Here is an 18,334-nt window from a genome sequence, read left to right as displayed (position 1 = left end):
GACGACTGGAGGACCCGGGGTGGCACGAGCGGCCCTCGCCACCCTCCTCAAACCTCCCACCCACAGCCGGCGCGGGGAGAGGACTGCGCAGGCGCGAGTGCCAGTACCGGGGGCGGGGGGCACCTCCCCAGACACCGGAAGTCTCCGCCTAACGGGTCGAGCCCGCGCCTCCGGTCCTAGGAGGGGGCGGGGCCGCAGCCCCTCGGCGCGCGGAGCCATAGAGCGCGGACGGAGGACCCGCATCCTAGACGCGCCCGGAAGTGGCTCCCTGAGAGCCGTTTAGCACCATAGAGCTGGGGGGGCGGCGGCTAGGGGGTCGCGGGCTCGCCTTCCTAGAGCGGAGAGGACGGGGTGGAGGCCGGAGGGGGGGTGGAAAAGGGAGGGGGGAGTGGCGCGGGCGGAAGCGGCCTGGAAGGTCACTTCCGGCCTGGGCGCCCGTCCCCCTGACCCCAGGGTCTGAGTCGCCGCTGCCGCCACTGCCACCATCCGCGAGGGAGGAGAGAGGAGGAGGAGTGCGGCGCGGCGGCCCCGGGACCGAGGAGGTGAGGGGAGGGTGCGGGGGCGGGGGGCGTGCGCCCGGGGCCAGGGGGGCGCACCTCGGCAACCGGGCTGTGGACGGGGGGCGGGCGGGGAGGCGGGCGGCGAGCGCGACTGGGTGAGTGCGCGTGCGCGCCACTGGGGGGGCGTGAGGGCGCGCGGCCGGCGTCGCGGGGCGGGACAGACGGGGGCGCGCTGGGAGGGCCGCGGGCGAGCGCGTGCGCGGCGGGCAGTGCGCGTGCGCGGCGGGAATGGAGCGCGCCCAGGTGGAGCGCGCGTGCGTCGCGCCGGGGGCCTTACCCTGGAGCTTCGTTCCGGGTGGGGCCGCCGCGTACCCCCAGCCTTCCCCGCCGGTTGTGGCCGGAAGTGGTGGCGACTCCGGGGGGAAGTTGAGGCTCCGTGGGGGAGGGGGCCACGCTGGCCGAAACGGCCTGACCGGAAGCGGCGGCCCTGGGGGGGCCAGTCCAGGTCCCGGCCTCACCCCCACTGCTTCACATTTTCAAAGCTGCCCGGGTCCGTTGCTGCCTCGGGCGAGCCGCGTGCGGCCTTTGATCCGAGCGGTAATTACGAGCATTCTGGCCTGCGGAGGCTCATTCATTCCCTGGCGCGGGCGGGGGCAGGAAGCGCGTGCGCCGGGAAGGAAGCGACTGGGCCAAGGTCAGGCCCCCAGTGCCCCGCGGTGCAGGATGAAGAGGGTAGCCGGGCCTCCTGGCGACCCGCAAGGCCTGCTGGGCGCCGAACCGCGCGCCCGTATCCCCTCTCTCCTGGCCACAAGTGGACACCCCAGTTCATGGAGATGAGTGCCCGTGGTGTCCTGCAAGTTCAGGATGGCGTGTTCAGACAGGAAAGTGACCCACAGGCGGGAGAACCAGCAGCGAGCGTGGATGCAGGCTCTTCAGTGCTGGGCACCAAGGACAGGGCCTGAAGCAGGCCAGCAGAGAAGCACATCGGGAAACAGAGTGCTCATCTGGTGACCAGAGCCCTGTGGATAGATTCATGGATAGACTGGGAGCCTGAGGAGGGCACCCCGCCCCGCCCAGTGGAGAGGGGCCGCCAGAGTTTTAGGAAGGGAGTGACTTGGTGTATGCATTTTCCTGTTTCCTGGTGGCAGACCCCCAGTTGGGCAGTGCTGAGCATCCAGCTGGGAGGCGGATCTGGCCGCGCTCCTGGAGGCACAGTTGCTCTTGATCCTGACTTACCTCCTTCCTAAGGCTGGAAGCCTCTTTGCTAAATGCAGCTGGCGTTCACTTGCTGTGTCTTCTGCAGTCCCTTCAGCCCTCCTTAGCCCCAGAGAACACTCAGATCAGGTTTCTCCTGGTGTTATCTCCTGTCTTTGCTCTTTTCCTCTTGGAAGCCTTCTAGACCTACCCGCCACCCTGGTGATGCTGAAGAATGACAGTGCCTGGCCCATGGGTACCGTGTTTCCCCCCAAAATAAGACCTAATCGGAAAATAAGCCATAGCCTGATTTTTCAGGATGACATCCCCTGAACATAAGCCCTGATTCGTCTTTTGGAGCAAAAATTAATATAAGACCTGGTCTTATTTTCGGGGAAACACGGTAGAGAGCACTGCAGCCTGTTAGCCAAGAGCTTGGGGGTCAGACAAATCTGCGTTCAAATTTCAGTTCCATCTTTCATACCTTTGTGATCTTTGGGAGCTTTAACCTCGGTTTTCAACTGGATAAAAGAGGGATGATAATAACAGTATTGATCGAGGAAGGCTCCTAACTAATCCTTTCCTTTTAGAGCCAGAGAGATGGATGTAGAGTGTGTGGAAAGGATTCTGGAGCCAGACATTCCTAGGCCGCTCTCCTCCAGTCCTCAGCTTCCTCTCTTCCAGTCCTGTAACCTTGGACTTGCTACTTCCGCTTTCCCAGGCTCAGTTTCCTCTTCCTCCCCTAAGGTGGGGAGCACAGTCCACCATTCACTGGACCAGCCTTGTCCCGTGCTGGGCACATGGACACAGTCCTTTGCTGTAGGGTAGGAGAGGAGACTCAGTCAGCACACATTTCTCAGTGTCCCCCTGGGCCAGTCCCAGATTTGGGTGACGCTGGGCAGCAGTTGTTATCCTGGAGCAACTCAGAGGCCTGTGGGGAGACACATGCACAGGAGCAGGCAGCAGAGGGGCTGGGGTTGTAGACTAGCTCCTGGGAGCTGTAGAAGCCCAGGGCCCCCTGGTTGGGGGAGGATGTCCAGGGGAGGTAGCATGTCCTGAGTCTTGAAGAACAGAGGAACTGGCCAAGAGGACCCTGGACTCCAGGGAGGATGGCTGTGAGCTCTGGGCCGGCAGTGGCGAAGGTCCGGCTGTGGCCTCCAGCGGCTGCCTGGCTATCCAGGGTCGTTGGTTGTCACTGCTGGGCACGGAGCGTTCAGGGTACCTGCGCCCAGATGCATCCCCTGTCCCTAACCTGGCTTGTTCCTCCTCAGTGCTGCCTGAGGCCTCGCGGCGGACGCAGACTGCAAATGACCACGCTCGCTTGCTGAGCACTTGGCAGGTGCCCGCCCTGTGCCTGGTGCTCACTGTGCTAAGCCCTTAGGATGGAGGTGGTCCCTCATTTTAGGGGGTTGGGCCTGAGCCCCGATTCCACAGCAGCATTGGAGCATGGGTCTACGTGTGACTCCAGATCTTGGCCCTTTACCATAATGGTGCTGTCTTTGTTGACTTAATTTCTTTTGGCCAAGGTTGGGGTCTGGGAAGACAGGCTGTTCTGAGGCCTCTTAAGTGTCAGTCATTGGGCTGGGGACTCAGGGCTCTCACTCCAGTGGAGCACAGCCACAGGCTGGCTCGGGACCCCCAGCCACAGCCCCTCGTTCAGGTGTGACTTTCACAGGTGGCAGGAGGGGGAGTTGGGACGGGTACACTGCCAGTGGTAGCAGAACTGTTGGACGAGCACAGAAAGCTGTGGGGTTTCTCTGTTCTGTCTGCTTGGACTTTGGTCTCATAGAACATGCTTCTGTCTTGTGCTGAGTGGGGAGTCCCATGTGGCCTTGGAATGGATGATGCAGGGGACCCAGAGAGGCGTCAGGCGTAGTCCCGGCCTTGAAGCTCAGGCCATTCAGAGAGTCTTGGATTGTTGGGGCTGCTGTGGGGGTGTCTGTGCTGGGAGCTCATCCCTGCCCTTCCTTAGCGTGAAGTCTGCTGGGTTGGGGTGGGGAGACCCCACCCGCAGCATGTAGGACTCAGTATAGTGATGGGAGTTACAGGGAACAAGTGCCAGTGTGTAAAAGAGAGAAGGGGAAGAAGCTGCCTTTGAGTCTGGCCGACTCAGTTCATCCCCACCCTGCTGCTCTGGCTGTGTGACGTTGGGTTGGCCCTTGAGCTTGTCTGAGCCCCGGTATTAGGCTCTGACAAGTCCAATTGATGTGACAACGGCACTAGGTACTTACTAGGTTCCTGGCTTCTCGTTAAGCACCTTACAGGCACAGAGAGGTGAAGGGCTTTGCCCAAGGTCATGTGGCTGGTGGGTGGGGGGCTGAGTCTAACCGTGCAGCCCGCCTGGAGAGGTTGTCCTCGGTCGCTCCATGTGCTTATGGGATTAGGATTTTGTGCCTACAGCAGCCTGTGCCCAGAGTCTGCCATGTAGCCTGTGCTTGATGAATGCCTTCTGCAATTTGAGAAGCGAGGACACTTGAGCTGAGGGAAGAGAGACATCTGGGAAGGCTTCCTGGGGGAGGTGCTGTTTTTGCCACGCTCTGGCATCAAATCTTTAGGGCGGAGGGAGATGAGGTGGAAGTGTCTGCAAGGAAGGCCAGGGAGGAGGAGTCACACCTACCCAGAGGATGGGGGGTCTGGCCCTTTGGCCCAGTTGAGGGGTGACAGCTATAAGATGGTCCCTAGGTGTGTCAGATCATTTTGGGGGGGCGAATCTAAGAGTATTTTCATTTGTTTAAACAATTATCAACGTTTAAGAATCAGGAGCATTCACGGTCCTTTCTGAAGGCCTGGGAACCCCAGATGGTGGCAGGTGGCCAGGGTGGGGCAGTGGCTGCTCTGCTCTCTGCCACTCCTAGGTGGGGCTGCTGCCATAACAGTAGGTCAAGGTTCTAGAATTCTAGAAACTTTCTCTTACGGCGAGAGTGGGGAGTGGTGACGGGTCACAGCTGTCCACCCTGGCCTAGCTCATTTTCTGGCCTGGCCCCTGGGGAGGATTGGGAAGGACTGGAAGGTGGGGGGGGATGGCTGGTGCTGAACCTGAGGATGTGGGGAGGGTGGGTGGCTGGCAGCAAGTGTTTGAGTCCTGGGAGGCCAGGCGGGAAGCTGCTGGGGGGTCCAGAAGTGATGGAAGGGAGGGAAATACTGTGCTGAACTAGACTTACGGGAGGCACGCAATCACGGAAGATGGTGAGCGAGAGGAGGAAACGGGGCAGGACCCTAAGGGACTGTGATGCTCAACTCTAAATACACTGGAAAACCCGAATGAGGTGCAGGGCATGGTCTGAGGGATCGGACCTACCTGCTGACTCCACACGAGGTGGAAAATCTACATAGACTAGTCTCCATGGGAAAACCAGAAACAGTTCCAAAGAGACCCCCCCAATATTCAGACCACAGAATGGCCCACAGGGAGGGAGGGGGCAGGATGGGTTTCAGGCCTGGAGTGGGGGGAAGCTGCTCTCGGAAAGGAGTGGGGGGAAGCTGCTCATGGTCATGGGGGTGGAGGGCCTTGTCTGCAGCCCGTGGGACCACTTGGGGATCACTCCAGGAGTGTCCAGCTGGGCTACAGAGGGTCTGAGGGGCTGTGGCAGCCCCCGAGAGTCCGGTGTCCAGCTGCAGCCATGAGACCAGACCCTAAGGAAGGAAATGGGGAACATGCTTCTAAATGGTTGTAGATGCTAGGAAGGAAGTCAGCCCTGCGCTGTGATATGGGGCAGGGCCTAGGTGGCCTGGGCGGTGACATTTGAGTGGTCCCTTGAAAGGTGAGACAGCCCAGGCAGGTGGAGGACTAGGATGGCTTTCTAGGGAGAGGACGTGGGGTGGTGGGCAGTGGAAGCAGGAGGGGGTGTGCTTTTGCAGGGGTGATGGCCAGGTGGGCCCATGGGGCCTGTGGAAGACTTTGGATTTTGGACTCAGTGCAGGAGGGTGCTTTAGGCTGGGGAGTGATACGAACTGAGCTGCCTTTTGAAAAACAACAGTGTTACTGAGATACCATTCTCCTACTGTGCAGTCTACCCAGTTAAAGCATATTCAGTGGTATTTAATGTAATCACAGACAGGTATAACTGTCAGACTATCACCACACTGCTTTTAGGACATTGTCATCCTTCTGAAAAGAGACTGTACCTCTCCCCACCCCAGGAACCACTGAGCCATGTTCTGTGCACATGCCTGTTCTGGATACGTCATGTACATGGAGTCAACGCCTGTGTGGTCTGTGTTTGGCTGCATTCACTGGGCACGTTTCGAGACCCACTCGTGATGCAGCAAGCGTCAGTGCTTCCTTTGTGGCTGTGACATTCTGGTGTGTGGCTGGACCACAGTTTACACGTCTGTTCACCTGTGGATGGGCATTTGGGTAGCTCCGTCTTTTGGCTGCTGCACCTTGTGTTTCTGTGAGCTTGTGTGTATTGTTGTGATAGGTGTTTTCACATCTGTTGGGCTTGTACCCAGAAGCGGAGCAGCTGGTCACATGGTGGGTCTGTGTTTAGCCTTCTGAGGAGCCACCCGTGTTAGCTGCCCCCTTTCACATTCCCACCAGCAGTTTCTCCATGTCCTTGACACACGTGCTGCTTTCTGCTTTTATTCTGTCCACCCTGGCAGTGTGCGATGGGACCTCAGTATGCTTTTCATGAGGATGTGTGTCCCTGAGGGCAGTGACATGGAGCATCTTGTCGTGTGCCCGTCACCCTTTGCGTGTGTTCTTTGGGGGAATGGCTAGTTTGATCCTCTGTTTTTAATTGGCTTGTTTGAACTGAGTGACTTACAAAGATGAGTGGTCTGTGGTCTGGGGAATGGGCTGTAGGGGTAGGCCGGGGTGGGCGGAGGAGGAGACGGGCAGGCTGCACATGGCTGCATGGGGCGGAGTGTCAAAGCCGAGAAGTCCTTACTGCATTTGGTGACCAAACGGTTCGAGGGAGCAGTGGATAGGGACTGGCTGGGAGGTAAGGGGAGGAGGTGAAGGAAAGCAGAGAGAGGGGTGTGGGAGAGAAGCAGCGAGCAGGCCCTCAACAGAAGGGTCTGGCAGAGACAGGAGAGGCAAAGGGCAGACTGGGGGCAGGATGAGGGGCAGCTCTTTCCTGCGACGGAGAAGCTGGGGGAGCTGGCTGTGGGAGAAGCCAGAGCCGGGCTTGGCAGCCGAAGAAAGGGCTGGGTAATTGGTGGGCAGGCATCCAAAGGAGGTGGGTGGGTCTAATAACAGCAATAACAATAATTTGTCTACAGCTTAATACCCGCGGGCCCTGTCAGCTCTGCGCTAATTGGATTGCTGGGGTGGGCTGGGCAGTGCAGGTCCTGCAGGGTGAGGACGCGGCCGCATGGTGTCAGTATGACTAGGGGCTTTGAGCTGCCAGCTGAGAGGTGGGGCACTGGGTGGGAAGGTTGGCAGGGCAGGAGCCACCTCCTGCCTCAGAAGTTGTGTGAGTTCATATCTGGACTGGCCCGGGCCTTCTCCAGGGCACGCTGGGGACCGTGTCCTCCAGGGAGCTGTGGGCCCTGCCACCCAGGTGGGACTGCACGGGCCACAACCCTGGCGCTTCCTGTCTGCACTCACCCCTAGATGGCAAGGGGCTGCAGCCCCCCTACTCTGAGATCCTGGTAGGACTCAGAGTCCCTGAGATCAGGACGAGAGGCCTCAGCAGCTGTGTGAGTGAGCAGAACAGGAAGGACCTGGCTGAGCTCTGCTGGACGCCCTTCTTCACTCACAAGGACCCCGCAATCATACCGCCTGGTCCCCACACCCAGCTCTGCAGAGGCCCAGTGCATGCACGGAACCCATTTGGAGCTGGAGGGCAGGGTCCAGGTGGGTGGGCCGTGTGCCGAAGCCCATGCCTTCTCTCTGGGCTGCAGTCTGGCCTTTTCTATCCGTCTATAGGGGAGTGAGCTTGGCCTCTGGCCTCTCAGGGTTTCCAGCCAGGACTGACGCAGGTTAACAGAGAAGCCTAAGAATCGTATTTCCATGAACACGAGGACCCACAGAAGTGAGCAGGCCAGAGTGCTTGTCCTCCAGGCGACAGAGTGCTAGGTAACTGCCGGACTTGGGAGATGAGAGAGGAGCAGCGATCCTTGAACTGCTCTGTTCGTGCAGATTGCTCTCCCTGTCGCGACTCTGTGCAGCCCAAGATAAGCCTGTTTCTTCCTCCTGTTCAGGAAGCAACTTCACGTGGGGGTTTCATTCGCTTCAGCAAGAAAGGGGAGGTGGAACGTCCTTGTACCTGCTGCCTCCTTGAGCTCAAGATAATCCAGCAGAGCAGCCTGTTGTGTGTGGGCTCAGGGCCAGCCCTCCTGCACCATTCCTGCCTCACAGCCTTGGTGCGCGTGCGCTGTTTCTCCATTGGTTCCCTGTCAGCCGTGCCCTGGGCAGTGGGGCTCCTGGCCATCAGTAAGCACCTGCTGAGTGTGCCGCATGGCCCCAGGCAGGTACATGGCCCCAGACACTTTGCTTTGAGCAGATAGAAGGAGCCCCCAGCTGCCTGGCCCAGGTTCCCTCCCTGCAGGAAGGCAGGCTTGAGCTGGAGGCCGGGACTGGGAAGTCCTTACACACCAGTTGTTCCACTTGGCAGGCACGTTTGGAAGAGAAGAAGGCGAAGGAGTGGTCTCTGCCATCTCACCTCCTCAACTCCCATAGCGCTTGGCGTCTTTCTTTCTGTTCTTTTTTTAATGTTTATGGTGTAGTTGTACAGTTTTTGAGTCTATTTTTTAATTGAGACATGACTCACACACTGTAAACTTCGTCCCTTTGACGTCTGCAGTTCAGTGGTGGTTAATATACTCACAGAGTTGTGCAGCTATCACCACTGTCTGGTTCCAGAAGGCTTTCGCCACTCTCAACACCCTGTGCCCAGGAGCAGTCCCTTCCATCCCCACCCAAGCCCCTAGCAGCCATTTATCTCTGTCCTGGAGATTTGTGTGTGGCCCTTTGTGACTGGCTCCTTTTACCCAGCCTTTGGGAGGTCTCTGATTTTCAGCTGCTGGGAACATTCGTGCACAAGTCTTATGTGGACACGTGTTAGGTTTCTCGGGTGCAGACCCTGAGTGGAAACTGTGAGACGGGTTTCCACAGAGCCAGCCGCCTAGTTTGCACACCCGCTTCTGTGCGTGAGGGCTCGTGCGGTGCTTGTGTTGACTGTGGGACCCGAGTTGCCCGCACGGCTCTGTCTCCTGCTTTGCCCCTCAGGGTCCTGTGATTGTCCTCTTGTGATGCCTAGGCCTCGTGGCCATCAAAAAAAGTCAACTTACAGCCTTTTTCAAACCCTTATTGCAGAAGCAATTACACGTTATTGGTGGGGGGGTGGAAGGGGAAATGAAAATAGAAAGAAAAATGTTATAGCCAGTCTTCCTATTATCAGCGGGCCTGGCCGCCGACCATTGTGGCCGAGCCTGTGACACCTGTGGGTCCATGTCCATATGACATATTTACAGTGTGCCCCCCCACGGGGCTGAAGGGTTCTTTCCACTTTTCCTGCAAGAAGCATTTTCTGAGATTTAGGTTTACCCTTCGGATGAGCTGGAGTGGGGTCATTGGTCAGGGGCTGACTCGCGACTGTGCCGTGTCACCTGAACTGCAGATCTCACTGTCCACCCAGTGGGTCTCAGAGCAGGTCGGGGAGGGGACATGGGGGGCTGGGAGGTGTGTCTGAGGAGCTGGCGCCCCGGCTTACCAGGAGACAGACTGCTGTAGGCAGGTCCCTCCGTGGGGCCTGGGCTGAGTGGGCTAGCTGGGCAGTGTCCGGACACCACAAGTCTCCTGGGAGCTGCTGTGCCTCTGAGCCCAGCATCACCTGTGCTAGTGACCTAGCTGCCCCGCCACGGCTGCTGGTGTCCTGCTGCATCTCAGCCCATTTTCCCACCTGTAAGGCAGGTGTGACGGTGCCCTTCTCAAAGGGACCCGCATTTCAAATGACTCCTCCGTCCCCTCTGGCCTGTGAGGTCCCACAGGAGGCTGTCCACATCTGTGGCAGCGCTGGTGCGTGGCCGACCTGGGCCTGCCTTGGGCCTTGTCCCCATTGACCCTGCTGTCTGTGGTCCCTCCTCCTGGGAGATCTGCCGGGCCTTCCTGATCCTCCTCCTGCCTCCATACGTGACAGCACGTGGCAGCACTGACCTACGTGTCTGCACGTGTTGGAAAGGGGCTGCCGCAGCGGGTGGCTGCAGCCTGTGAGCTTCCCCCCAGATTGTGTGTGTCCTCAGGTCTGTCCCCTGCCGTGGGGCCGGGGCCAGGCCTCCCCAGTCCCTCAGATACCCATTACCCTGCACCTTGTCTGCGGATCCGTGGGGCCACTGTGAGCTGGAGTGCAGATCGGAGCCGATGCGACCCTGCCCTGTGGGCCCGCTGTTCATCTGCCGTTATGTAAACTGTCCTCCTTTCTCGTCCCCTTCTAACAGGGACCCACACATGGAGCTGCGGGAAGAGGCCTGGTCTCCGGGGCCGCTGGATTCCGAGGACCAGCAGATGGCCAGTCATGAGAATCCAGGTGAGGTGGGCTTGGGCACTTGTCAGCTGACCCCGAGCCCTTCCCTGGACGCTGGCTCCCTTCGCCTCCCCTCCTGTGGTTCTGAGATCCCATCTTTTCCTCCAGAGGCCTTGGCCTCAGCCTCCGCCAGGCCATCTCCTGGGCTAGGTAGAGTCAAGTTTCCTTCCAGCTGCACATCCCTGGGGGCCGGTGGGGGCCAACTTCTCGCTGTGTCTTGTCAAGGGTTCCCCCTCCTTCCTGCCCCTCATGGCGTGGCCCCTGTTCCCCCAGTGTCCTGGGCACTCGGCCGCATTTCTAGTTGGTCTCTCGATTCTCCCAGGCAGGAAACTCTTTAGACCAGGGTAGCAACTCCAGATACTGGCAGGGCCTGAGGTGTGATAGGGGTGTGACAGGGTGGGGATGAGCCGAGGCACGTGGGGGTGACGGGACTGAAGAGGAGGGTGTGGGTCGATTTCCGGGGGGAACACTGGGTGTCTGCATTTTTATGGGAAATCTTTCACTTTAAATATCGGCAACGGGTTTTAAATACTGGCAATGTGTTTAAAGCATTGCTTGGGTTGAATAAAACTCATCCCTCAGTGGAAGCTGTGCTCCCTGTTTCCAGGGGCTTTCACACAGGGCATCTGAGAAATAAAGTGTTGTTGTGTCTTCATGCCGGGCGTCATGCTGGCACTGGGTCCACACATGTTTCTTACTGTAAAGGGTCAGAGCGGAAATATTTTCAGCTTTGCAGGCCACGAGCTATAGAGCAGTCACCGACAGAATGGAAATGAATGGGTGTGACCATGTACCAATAAAACTTTATTCACAAGACAGACGCTGAGTTTGCAACCCCTGTGCCAGCATTGTGTAGTCGTCTTAAGAGAAAGGTTATGAAGACCTGGATGAGAGTGGGGGCAGGTTTTGTAAAGCACCTTGGCTCCTTCTGCTTCTAACACCAGAGGAGAATGAAGAGAAGCTTTCTGCGGGCAGGTCCAGGCGGCCTTGGTTTGGAGGAGGCCCGGAGCCTTGGGGCCGGGTGCTGGTGAGGACCTGTGGCCAGTGGGGTGCACACTCTCCCGCCCCTGGTGGTGCGGACTGTCACCCATCCTTCCTCTTTTTACCCCTGGGCTTGCTCCCTCTTCTTCCTGTCATACGACCTTGGCCTGCGTGCCTTGTAAAAATTAACTTGAAACTCTTGTTCATTATGGAAATTTCAAACACAGATATTAATAAATAAAGTGATGCCTCTCCATTTTCCCCCACCCATCTTCAGCAACTAGCAATACTTGGTCAGTCTTATTTCACTATTTGTGCCCCTAGTTTTGTGGATCTTATTTCCTGGAGTATTTTAAAGAAAATCCCAGACGTCATATCATTTCAAACCCATAAATTCTCCAACAGATAAGGACTCAAAAAAAAAAAAACAAGCAAACCAACAACAACCTTTGGGTTGTACAAAATGTATAGCTCACCCAACAAAACATTACTCCTTAATATCATGTAATATCCAGTCGGTGTTAAAATACCCAAAATTGTCTCTAAAATGTATGTTAATTTTTAATTTTACAAATCATCCATTAAGTCATTCTCTTTATAAAACCTTTAGAAAGTACAGGTGGGTTCTCATGTCCCCCTTGTCCAGTCTGCTGCCCCCACCCATTCTCCCTCACTGGGGGTCTGTTGGAAATCGCTGCTGGGGTGCCACCACCTGTGACCTCCCCCTAGCCCAGCTATAAGCCCTGTGGCCCATGCTGTGTTGAATTGGAGCCCCCTGTGAGGTGGCAGTGCTAGGTAACCCGCCGGGTGGGGGGGGGCGGCAGGGCTCAGCGCAGGAAAGCTCCCCTGGTCTGTTTCCACAGGTTTCCCTCTGGCCTGTTGGTGAGGGAAGTGGAATCTGGGAGCAGGGCAGACACACGGAGGAGGGGCATGTGGGGGACAGGCCGAGCTCTGTGGAGAGGATGGGTCTGGATAGTGTGAGCACCCCAGGTGGAAGGAAGGTAACCTGTGGGCTGTGACCTCTGCGCAAGGCGCAGCCTGGCCCTCTGCTGCTCCAGCGCCCCCGGCTGAGTAAAGTCCTCACCTGGCTCCCAGGGGCCTGCAGAGGAGGAATGGCAGAGGGGGAGGAGAGAAGGGTGCCGGTGGAGAGAAGAGGCAGCGAGGAGGCATGGCTGAGCCCCGGTGGGCAGAGTGGAGCTGGGAGACCGTGGGTGGGGCGCAGAGGGTTCCTCCGAGTCCCAAATCCCTGTGTCGGGCCATGTGCAGGCTGTAGCTTTGAGAAGGTGGGTGGATGCCAGCCCAGACTTGCAGCCACGCTGTAGGACAACCCTGACCCTGGCGCCGGAGCCTGGGTTGCGGCCCTGGGATCTCCCTGTACTCAGCCGCCCTGTGCACCTGACCTATGCGCATCCGCGCGGCTCCTCTCAATACACCCGGAATGAGGCCAGTCTGCCCTGCCAGGCCTGAGCTGCTGGATCTCAGACCTGGGTCGCCAGCTGCCCTGACCTTCCCGCCATCCCTGCACCTACCATTGTCGTCCACCTTTGTCCGCAGCTGCCAGCAGGAACTTCTTGAATTGAGGTGAGGCCCTGGCTCACTGCAGTGTACCGGTGCCCTGCACTGCTCACCTGGCCTGCGGCCACCTGGCACATCATCCCCAACACAGATGTGGGCAGCCTGACTCATGTCACAAAAGGGAATTCCAGCAAACACCGCCTTTCCAGAGAGGTCTGCCTAGTGGGGTCAGCACAGACCTGCATGAGGAAAAAGGGCTGCCTGCTGAAGGAGATGTGACCAAATGGAGAGGGCAGCGGCTGGCATGGATCAAAGACCCCATGAAGAGCTTGAGGAAGGAGATGAAGCAGCCTGGCAGGACGGTGGGGACCCTGTCAGCTGCCCAGAGAACCCACCCAACAGCCAGCTGGAGGTGGGTGGTTTCAGGGGTGGTTAATTCAGTCATTTCTCCATGAGCTACTGATACACCAGCCCTGGTGGCCTCTGTGCCGTCCTGAGATGGCACTTCAGCCCCAGCCATCACACCCTCCTGGGAAACACCAAAAGAAGTAGGACAGGAAGGGGAGGACGAGGGAAGCTTTTGGGCATCTCTCCCTCTATCCCCCCCCATCTTGGGTGTCACTGGCCATATTGAGACATGACATAGGGAGGTGGCCTCAGGCTCACCATGACTGGCTTATTCCAGGTTAGTCCCGTGCTTGGGACTTTCTGGCCAGGAAGAAAGTGGACCGACTGGGCAGCACCCAGAAGCATCTCCTGACAGAGCAAGGCTTTGCGCAGTCTCAGCAGTGCTTTGGGAGCCCGGGCGCATTGCCCTTGCTGGCCACTCAGGTGCTGTGGGCACCCTTTCCCCAGGCAGGAGCTATCATGGGCTGAAGGCTCCTTCCGTGAGGCCAGTGGCTTTGCAGACTCTGTGTTCTCGGAGATTGTGGGCTGGGTGCAGTAGAGGTGGGCTTGGCAGGTGCCAGCAGGCCGAGCTCCAGCATAGGAAGTCTGAAGAAAAGATTCTAGCCCTTTCCTCAGAATTTTGAACCTTCCCACCCCAATGATAGTAAAGCACCTTGAGAGACATGGCACAGGGGACACTTGTCACCTGGGGCAGGCCCAACTGCCTGCGTTTTGGTGAGCTGGCTTTGGAACTCCCATGGTGTGTTCTTCCAACTGTACCAAAGCCTGAAGTCATTTATGTGGTCAGTTCCCAGGTCTGCACACACCCAGCCCCACATTTGTTTCTATGGGACTGAAATAAAAGCTTCACAGAAGAGTCCTCATGTACTGACAGCACACACAATGCTCGCTTCTGCCCTTTGTCATTCATCTGCTAAATCAAGTTGGCCCCTACTGCCGGGCTGTGACCCACAGTGACCATGCTGCTCGGCACTGAGCTCCGTTCAGTGACTGAAAAGAACTAAAGGCAGTTTTTCTTCTAGATGAGATGGACTTACCCAGGGCATTTGGGGAGCCTCAGAAATGTTACCGTTTTCCCCCTGTATTTGAACATTTGCAGCAAGAGTGTCCAGAGTCCCCGAGCTAATGCTGTTTTCAGTGGCTGGCACTCCACAGCTCGTCGGGGCAGGTCATGTCACAGAATTGTCATCACAGCCTGTGGGCCGGGGATACTGATCATAGATGCTGGGGCAGGAGAATGATGGCAAAGAGGGCAGACCCACTGGCCCATGGTCAGGCAGTGCTCCTGACCGGCTGTGAGCCCTTTCTCCTGGTGGCCGCAGCCTGGAGAAGGCAATGGGTGTGGGTCGGGCAGTGGCGGGCTGGGAGAGCCATCCGGGTCCATCTTGGGCCTTAGCTACAGGTATTCAGAAAGAGAAGCAACCCAACGAATGCAAATACGGAAGACATCCTGATTCTGAGGAGGGAGCTCTCCCAGCAAAGATGTCAGCTGGTGTCATGGAAATCAGCGGCTGGGCCAGTCTTCTGCTGTCCTTGTCAGCTTGCTTGCTCTCACGGCCCAGTGTGCTTGAGACTCCTCTGAGAGGCCACCCAGGACGCCCCGTCTGAACCCAGGATGGTGCAGCCTTTGATCTCACCAGATCCCTCATGAAACAGCAACCGCATGGCAAACCCATCCCTCCGGGCCACTATGCCATAAGTGCGAAGGTGTCCCCATGAGCCCCAAACTAGAGTTGCGTCGGGGTAAATAGCCGCCACACGCCTCTGTTAGCAACATCCATACATCACACCCTCTTCGCATGTTCGCTAGCGTCGTCACAGGGACAGTATTGGAGTTCTTTGTGCCTGCTGTGCCTGGGGTTGGAACATGGGGACCCCCGCTGCCCACGTGGAGCTTCAGGTTGAGTGAGGAGCGGCCTGGAGAACCTTGCCAGGGATTCGTACTGGGAAGGAACCTGCAGAGCGCACCTGGAGCTGCTGAGCCTGAGGCGGGGCCAAAGCCCGGGGGGCGGGGCCAAAGCCCGGGGGCGGGGCTGCGCTCCATGGGGCGGGGTCGCGCTCCATGGGGCGGGGTCAGAGCCCCGCTGGAGTCACCATCCCTCGGTAGTTCAGGCTCAGGCCCAGGCCCAGGCCCAGGCTGCATGGGGGGAGCAGAAGTGGCAGGTGCTCACAGACCAGTGTCTGGGCTGGGCGAATTGGGGAGGGGGCAGGCTCATTTATCCCGGGAGACTGCTCGGCCAGGCGTGGTGCAAATGTGTGATCGGCTTTGTTGGGCCGCTGGTTTCTGGATATATCCCCACTTTGCAGACAGCAAGACCATGGCTCCACGGTACACGGATCCACAAAACTAGGGACCAGTGCGAGGACGTCTGTAATAAAGGCTACATTATGTTGAGGTTGCTCTCCCAGTTAATGGGGCCAGCATGCCGGTGCTGGTCTGTGATCCCATTAACCATTCCTTTTTACCTTCCTCTCCTCTCCATTCCACCCTGCAGTCCGGACAGTGTTCTCGAGCCCAATTGTGGCCCCACTCTCCCCGGCTTGTGCACTTTCAGGGTGCTGCCACCCACTGCCCCTGGCGCAGGGTCCGAAGGCCCAGCGCTTCCTTTTAGGGCTGGCTTTGCTGCCCTCTCCCTCTCCCTCTCTCAGTGAGCTCTCCCTGGAAGCCTCCTGCCCCCAGCTTGGTGTCCCTACTATGTCCCAGGCATTGTCCTACATGTGTGGGAAATTGCCGTGAAGGAGAAATCCTAAGGGTTGGGTAGTGAACTGATGAATGTTTCCTGAAATGCCAGGGACTGATGGGCGCGCTGAAGAAAATAAGGAGGGTAAGGGGTGGAGACTGATGGGACACCTCCCAGGGCCAGGTCTGTGCAAAGTTGCGCACTGACTGGGCGCATCGACGTCCTGTGTCAGGTGAGCCTGCGAGGCACACAGGTGAGTGGGTTACCGGTGGCCATCGGCGCACATGCACGGGCTCCATATGGAGCTGTGGCCTGTCTGACTCCTCTCTCCTCCCATCTGCTTGCCTTCTAGTGGACATCCTCATCATGGATGATGACGACGTCCCCAGCTGGCCCCCGACCAAGCTGTCCCCTCCCCAGTCGGCGCCCCCGGCCGGCCCTCCGCCCCGGCCGCGGCCGCCTGCCCCTTACATCTGCAACGAGTGCGGCAAGAGCTTCAGCCACTGGTCCAAGTTGACGCGGCACCAGCGCACGCACACGGGTGAGCGGCCCAACGCCTGCGCCGATTGCGGCAAGACCTTCTCGCAGAGCTCGCACCTGGTGCAGCACCGGCGCATCCACACGGGCGAGAAGCCGTACGCCTGCTCCGAGTGCGGCAAGCGCTTCAGCTGGAGCTCCAACCTCATGCAGCACCAGCGCATCCACACGGGCGAGAAGCCCTACGCCTGCCCCGACTGCGGTCGCAGCTTCACGCAGAGCAAGAGCCTGGCCAAGCACCGGCGCTCGCACAGCGGCCTCAAGCCCTTCGTGTGCCCGCGCTGCGGCCGCGGATTCAGCCAGCCCAAGAGCCTGGCGCGCCACCTGCGGCTGCACCCGGAGCTGTCGGGGCCCGGCGTGGCGGCCAAAGTGCTGGCGGCCAGCGTGCGCCGGGCCAAGGCGCCCGAGGAGGCGGCCGCGGCGGACGGCGAGATCGCTATCCCGGTGGGCGACGGCGACGGCATCATTGTGGTGGGTGCGCCGGGCGAGGGGGCCGCGGCGGCCGCGGCGGCGGGGGGCCCGGGGGCCAAGACGCCAGGGCCCCGCTCGCGGCGTGCTCCGGCCCCCAAGCCGTATGTGTGCGTGGAGTGCGGGCAGGGCTTCGGGCACGGGGCCGGGCTCTTGGCACACCAGCGCGCCCAGCACGGGGACGGGCTGGGGGTGGCGGGGGCCGAGGAGCCGGCGCACATCTGCGTGGAGTGCGGCGAGGGCTTCGTGCAGGGCGCGGCGCTGCGCAGACACAAGAAGGTCCATGCCGTGGGCGTGCCCTCGGTCTGCAGCCGCTGCGGACAGAGCTACTACCGGACCGGCGAGGACGGCGAGGACGGCGAGGACGAAGCCACTGGCGCCAGGTGCAGCGAGTGCCGGGGTGGGGAGGCCCGATAGGGGCGGGGGACCCGAGGGGGCAAGGCCCCTCGGGTCGGCGGGAAGGACGGCGCAGGACCCAGACAGCCGTGGACAAACGGACTGACGGGGGCCACGGACCAGCGGCGACCTCCACGGGGTGCAGTGGCCTCCAGGAGGCGCTGGGGGGCGCTCACTGGGCAGCCCTCCCTCCCTGCCCCCGTCCCTCGGCCTGGCCTGCTCCTTCTAGGTCTCGGCCGAGCCCGAGATAGACGTGAACTAGAGACCAAGAGACGGCAAACCCCACGAGTGAAAGACCGTTTCCCGCCTTCTCTTCCCTCACCGGCGGGGAGCGTGGCAAGGAATGGAGAGCAATTCGGCCCTTTCGGTTTAGAGGGGGGCCCCAGAGAGGGAGGGGAAAGAGGGGTCCTTTTCCCTTTTAGAGTTTTCTTTTAATCATATCCATCCGACGCCACCCACCATTGTTTTCTCTCATCTCTCCTTTGGTCCCGTCCTTTGTTTTCCACCCGAGCCCTTTCTCCCCATCCTGGTCTGGCGGCGCAGGAGTGTGGAAGCAGAACCAGCCCTGGTTCCAAGCGTGCTTCTCGGAGAACGGTGTCTCTATTCCTTGGCCTGGGCGCGGTGGCGGAGGGCTGTGAGGGCCAATAAATGGCACTATCTGATTGTCCCTGCTGTGCTTGGTTCTTGGGGAGGGAGAGGGGCCGGCTAGGTAGGGGCTCTGGAGGGGACACCTGCCAGGGGCCAGGCTGGAGGAGAGGCAGCCAGCAGGGCAGCGGCCCAGTCAGACCACATCCTGCCAGAGTGTAGACTGGGGTTGTTGTGGGCTCTGAGTCACAGAGGGGTGGCTATCACGTGTCCAGGCTAGTGAGAAACGGGACTCACATTCCCCCTTTTTAAAGGAATCCTGCAAGTTCGTTCAAGGGACAGCGGCAGGTGGCTTTCCTCCACCAGCCCTGAAGCCCCTCCCTGTATCCAGCTTCTGGAAGATTTGGCACCTGTTCCCCCTCCTCACATCCCACCGTAGTGGAGGGCAGTCTTGGGGGTTGCGTCTCCCTGCGGGAGAGGCAAGTGACCCTGCCTGGGCCACTACTTACAATGACAAAGCTACATGGCTGAAGGAGAGAAGGGGACTGGTGGGCCCCCAGCTGTCCCCTCCAGGGGTTCGACGGCAGGAGGCAGCTGGGGG

At 59.2% G+C, this 18,334-nt stretch overlaps 1 protein-coding gene across 4 annotated transcripts; it reads left to right on the top strand.

Annotated features, from left to right (window-relative positions):
* Window positions 1-409: 409 nt before the first annotated feature.
* ZNF787 (zinc finger protein 787) lies at window positions 410-17,790 on the top strand. Of its 4 annotated transcripts, none has more exons than XM_081030683.1 (3): window positions 410-542; window positions 10,077-10,165; window positions 16,100-17,790. In XM_081030683.1, exons 2-3 carry the CDS (start codon window positions 10,087-10,089, stop codon window positions 17,167-17,169), a joined length of 1,149 nt encoding a protein of 382 aa, XP_080886809.1. In that variant the 5' UTR covers window positions 410-542; window positions 10,077-10,086; the 3' UTR covers window positions 17,170-17,790. The 4 variants fall into 4 exon arrangements, with proteins under 4 accessions (XP_080886809.1, XP_080886811.1, XP_080886810.1 ...); XM_081030685.1 differs by lacking the exon at window positions 410-542 and adding an exon at window positions 844-1,097; XM_081030684.1 differs by lacking the exon at window positions 410-542 and adding an exon at window positions 6,958-7,494.
* Window positions 17,791-18,334: the final 544 nt, after the last annotated feature.

Source organism: Rhinolophus hipposideros (genome assembly GCF_964194185.1).
Source record: "Rhinolophus hipposideros genome assembly, chromosome: 21".
NCBI lineage: Eukaryota > Metazoa > Chordata > Mammalia > Chiroptera > Rhinolophidae > Rhinolophus > Rhinolophus hipposideros.
Note: the sequence above shows the minus strand (reverse complement) of the source record. Positions and strands in the feature narration are given on the sequence as shown.